Source organism: Onychostoma macrolepis, chromosome 01 (assembly GCF_012432095.1).
Source record: "Onychostoma macrolepis isolate SWU-2019 chromosome 01, ASM1243209v1, whole genome shotgun sequence".
In the NCBI taxonomy this organism is placed as follows: domain Eukaryota; kingdom Metazoa; phylum Chordata; class Actinopteri; order Cypriniformes; family Cyprinidae; genus Onychostoma; species Onychostoma macrolepis.
The window spans coordinates 36,176,831-36,181,300 of record NC_081155.1 but is presented as its reverse complement, the minus strand read 5'-3'; the positions used below and the strand labels follow the sequence as shown (position 1 = coordinate 36,181,300).

The following is a 4,470-nucleotide window of genomic DNA, read 5'->3' as shown; positions in this document are numbered from 1 at the left end:
TGTGTGAGATTGCCTTTTTCTGACTTAACCAAATCTGATCTGAAATGAACAAAGAAAACTGGGGTTTAATAATTCATTTCAGTGTCACAATATAATGTATTTTTTGATAGTCAGTTTCTGTAGACATACAGTTATGAAATTTTATTTGCAGGCTTATATTATATTGGCCATTGGCCACCCTGCGCTTCAGATATTGGTATTAGTATGAAAAACCTTATCAGTCCGTCACTAAAATTTTCATTTTGTTTTTGGATGAAAATACTCATACAGAAAAGGTCAGTATAATTAATGTGATTTCAATAATAGTGGTTTATATTATATAACATGGTTTAAAATGTAAAATTCTGCAAATAATGTTAAGTAGGCTATACTGTTCAAGTTAATTCATTGTGTCCTCTTTTAAGTTTAAATTCCCCAGGTAGATGTGTTTAAATTAGTCTCAAATTCGCCACATGGATCATGGATTCAAAGTGACTTATGAGTCATCACTCCTTCATATATCGCTATTCTATTGAAAAGTCTTGCTATGTAAAATGTCACTGAAATATCTCTAATGTGATGGCACCTTAAGGGGTGCACTGTAGGTCATTACATTAAAGAAACGGTTCACCCAAAAATTTTAATTTATGTTGTGAAGAGAAAATCTGTTTGTAAGAAACAAATCCATCAAGGCATTTTAACTTTAAACTGCCTTGCCAAAATACCAGTTCATAATCTATAACACTTGAAAGAGTCCACCAACATATTTGTTTAGAACTCTTTTGTCTGTTTTCACTTGAACACAGCTTTATCTGTGCATATTTCTCTCCTGATTCAGACAAAATGACTTTTTACTGGAGACAGCAATGAATAGAGTCATATTAGACTTATATTTTAATAGGAAGCAATGGTTTGAAATTAAAAATGTCTTAATGCCTTTGTTTTCGAGTCCTGTGGATTACTTGTGGATTATTGTGATGTTTTTATCAACTTTTTGAGCTCTCATTCTGACGGCACCCATTCACTTCTAAGGATCCATTGGTGAGTAAGTGATGTAATGCTAAATTTCTCCAAATCTGTTCAATGAAGAAACAAACTCATCTACATCTCGGATGGCCTCAGGGTGATTTTCTGCAAATTTTAATTTTGGGGTGAACTTTTGCTTTACCTGAAAACATCAATCAATCAACATTTATTTATATAGCACATTTAAAACAACTCCAGTTGACCAAATCGCTTTACATATAAAAATTAATCAAAAAACAGACACAAAACACAACAATATACATCACTGACCAATGTCCCAACAGCTAGGGGCAGCTATATGCCACAGAGTAGAGGTGTGTTTTCAACATTGATTTAAAACAGTCTAATGAGTGACAAGATCTAATGACCAATGGAAGGCTATTCCACAGACGTGGGGCTGCCACAGAAAACCTTTGGTTTTCAACCGTGATCTTGGAACATGTAAAAGCAAACTCTGAGATGATCTTAAAGGTCTGGTAACATAGTGGTTGTCTATCAAACTTCAACTCCGAGTCAAAGGTTACACCAAGATTTCTTACATGTGTGTTTATTGGCATGTGATATTATTGGCTAAGGGGCCAAGATGTACACTATCTTGTACATGTTCCAACCAAAAAACAAATATTTATTTATCAGCTTAGGCCTATATATTGTTGTAATTAAATTACATGAATGCATTTTTCATTATGGAGATGGATTAAGCGTCTAAAAACGTTTTTGTGACACTGTAGGCTATCTATTGGGTAAAATAAGCAAAAGAGGGCGTTCTTCACCAGTATGACTGTGACCTGCAGAGGAACCTGACACGAGACACTTCAGATTGTCGTTCAGTCGTGTGAACATTTCAGCGAGGGTCTTAAGAAACAATGAGGTCAACGGTAAGATCCGGTCAAAACGCTGGAGTAGATGGGATTGCTTTGGTGGGGAGTATGCGGTGTCCGCCTCACGGAATATATTTTGGTGTGTTTTTGGTTATTTTGTGACACTTAAAGACATGTACAACTTCACATCCCTGAGCGCTCATGGAGAGCCAGCGGGTCGCATTTTTCTAGGTGTCGCGCTCTCTCTCCTCGTGCTGTGGACGTTATTGGGGAATTTCACGGTTTGCGCTGCGGTTTTGCGCTTCCGTCACCTGAGAGGAAAAGTTACCAACATCTTCATCGTGTCTCTGGCGATGTCCGACCTGCTGGTGGCGGTTCTCGTGATGCCGTGGAAAGCGGCCACGGAGGTGACAGGACACTGGGCGTTTGGCTCTTTCTGCCAGTGCTGGGTGGCTTTTGACATTATGTGCTCCACCGCTTCCATCCTGAACCTGTGCGTAATCAGCTTGGATCGATACTGGGCAATATCAAACCCGTTTCAATACGAGAGGAAGATGAACCGTAGAGTCGCCCTCGTTATGGTCAGCGTAACTTGGATCGTATCGGTGGCTATATCATTCGTGCCCGTACAGCTGAACTGGCACCGGGCAGACCTGGGAACGGTCACCACAAGCAACTGGACCACCAAGGAAACATGTGACTCGAGTCTGAGCAGAACCTACGCCATTTCATCCTCTCTAATAAGTTTTTACATTCCCGTAGCAGTGATGCTGGTCACATACACGCGCATCTACCGCATTGCTCAGGTTCAAATCAAGAGCATCTCTTCGTTGGAGCGCGCGGCGCAGCGCGCACAGAGCTGCAGAGCAGGTGCGCGCACCTGTCCTCTCCAACACCGCGCGATAAGAGAAACCAAGCTCTTTAAAACTCTCTCCGTGATTATGGGGGTGTTTGTGTGCTGCTGGTTTCCCTTCTTCGTCCTGAACTGTGCGGTTCCTTTCTGCCACAAGCCAAATTGTGTCAGCGAAGCAACATTTAACGTGTTCGTGTGGTTCGGCTGGTGCAATTCATCTCTTAATCCGATCATATATGCTTTCAACTCTGATTTCAGAGATGCCTTTGCTCGACTTCTGTGCTGCCATGACCTGTGCACCAAAACACTTCTTGATATTCAGTGCAAGGATCCGGTGTCCACTAATCAGGGCAGCTCTGTTAACACTATGGAGGTCGGTTATGTTAGTTTGGAGAAGGTGGACAACGAAATGCAGCGTCCATTGGTGGAAATACATATGTTTGGAGATGAGAGCGAGGTTAAGCATGCTAACTCAGAAGATGCGTGTCAGAGTAAATGACTTTTTTATTAGGCTTATAGGTGTAGGGGAGACAGGGCTAGTTTTCACAATTAATATTTTTCAGGTTTTATTTTTGAATGTCAATTTCTGTATAGGCACATACCTTAACGTTTTGCCTACAAAAAGATTAAATAATGTCCAGTTCCATCAATACACATTGATTTTATCGGGGCATGTTGTCACATTGGGAATCTGCTATTTATTGGCCGATTTGAGGGGAAAGTCTTAGTTTAAACTGTTCAGGTAAAAATGCCATTTTCAATTTCAAAGTAAAAATGCCATTTTTAACATATATTTTCTTTTTAAAGCAATTTTACAGTAAAGCAATCCATCCAAAATGTAGCTGTAACATCTACAAAATAATCAAAACCAATTTTTTTACCTAAAAGGTAACACACATTTAATTAAACTGATTGTATGAAATGATGTTTTATAAAACACATAGGACAAGTTGGCCCAACCTACTTCTGAATATAATCCAGCAACTTTAAATAAAGAACTTAAAGGGATATTCACCTAAAAATGTTAATTATTCTCATGTCTACAAACCTGTGTGAACCTTCTTCCATGGAAGATGACATTTTGAGATTATCAACTGCTTGGTGGCCAAAAGTATTTAAAATATCTATGTTCTACACATAAAGTCATACAGAAATGACATTTTTGGGGGGTTGGGAGAACTATCCCTTTAACATTTATTCATCAGTGTTTTTGCCATGGTTAAAAGAAAATAAGTGAATAAAAATTAGTTTGATCCTTGTGTGCTAGTGAATTTACACCAGATTGACCTCTTGAAAGTTTCACCAAACTTACATTGATGTAAAATACATATGTTTTTGAAAATACAGTTTTCATTTTAAATTTGCTCCACAATATATTTGACCCTTGGCATAAAATTATCCCAGTTTGAGTTTATTGTGTTCACTATTTAACTACAATCTATAGTTTGGAGGATAATACATAAATATTCTAAATTCTGAAAATTTTGAACTAGGTGCCTGGAACCAATTGGATTTCAACACCAAAACCTTCAAGCTCCTTTGCTATAATCATTGTGACAAATTTCCATGTCTCCTATAGCCTATTTTTTTGTTTACTTCTTTGTATACATTTGAAGATGTTATCATGGCCACAGAAAGAGGTTTGAGGGTTTAATAGACCGAATGCCAAAGAGCTCGACGAGTCCTAGTATCGTTTTCCATTAGGCACAAGTGCACATGATTACTTCCTCTCATCAATAATTAGTTGGCTGCAATCTCCACTCAAGGAATGTTACATTTCAATGTGCAAGG

At 38.5% G+C, this 4,470-nt stretch overlaps 1 protein-coding gene across 1 annotated transcript; it reads left to right on the top strand.

The window, feature by feature from the left end:
- Positions 1–1,930: 1,930 nt before the first annotated feature.
- On the top strand, positions 1,931–4,470 carry LOC131544652 (D(1) dopamine receptor). The gene has a single exon (XM_058783024.1). It carries the CDS (start codon positions 2,000–2,002, stop codon positions 3,176–3,178), a length of 1,179 nt encoding a protein of 392 aa, XP_058639007.1. The 5' UTR covers positions 1,931–1,999; the 3' UTR covers positions 3,179–4,470.

Bases quoted from the DNA above. Each gene is read 5' to 3' on its own strand.
- LOC131544652 (XM_058783024.1), top strand. From the start codon at position 2,000: ATGTACAACTTCACATCCCTGAGCGCTCATGGAGAGCCAGCGGGTCGC.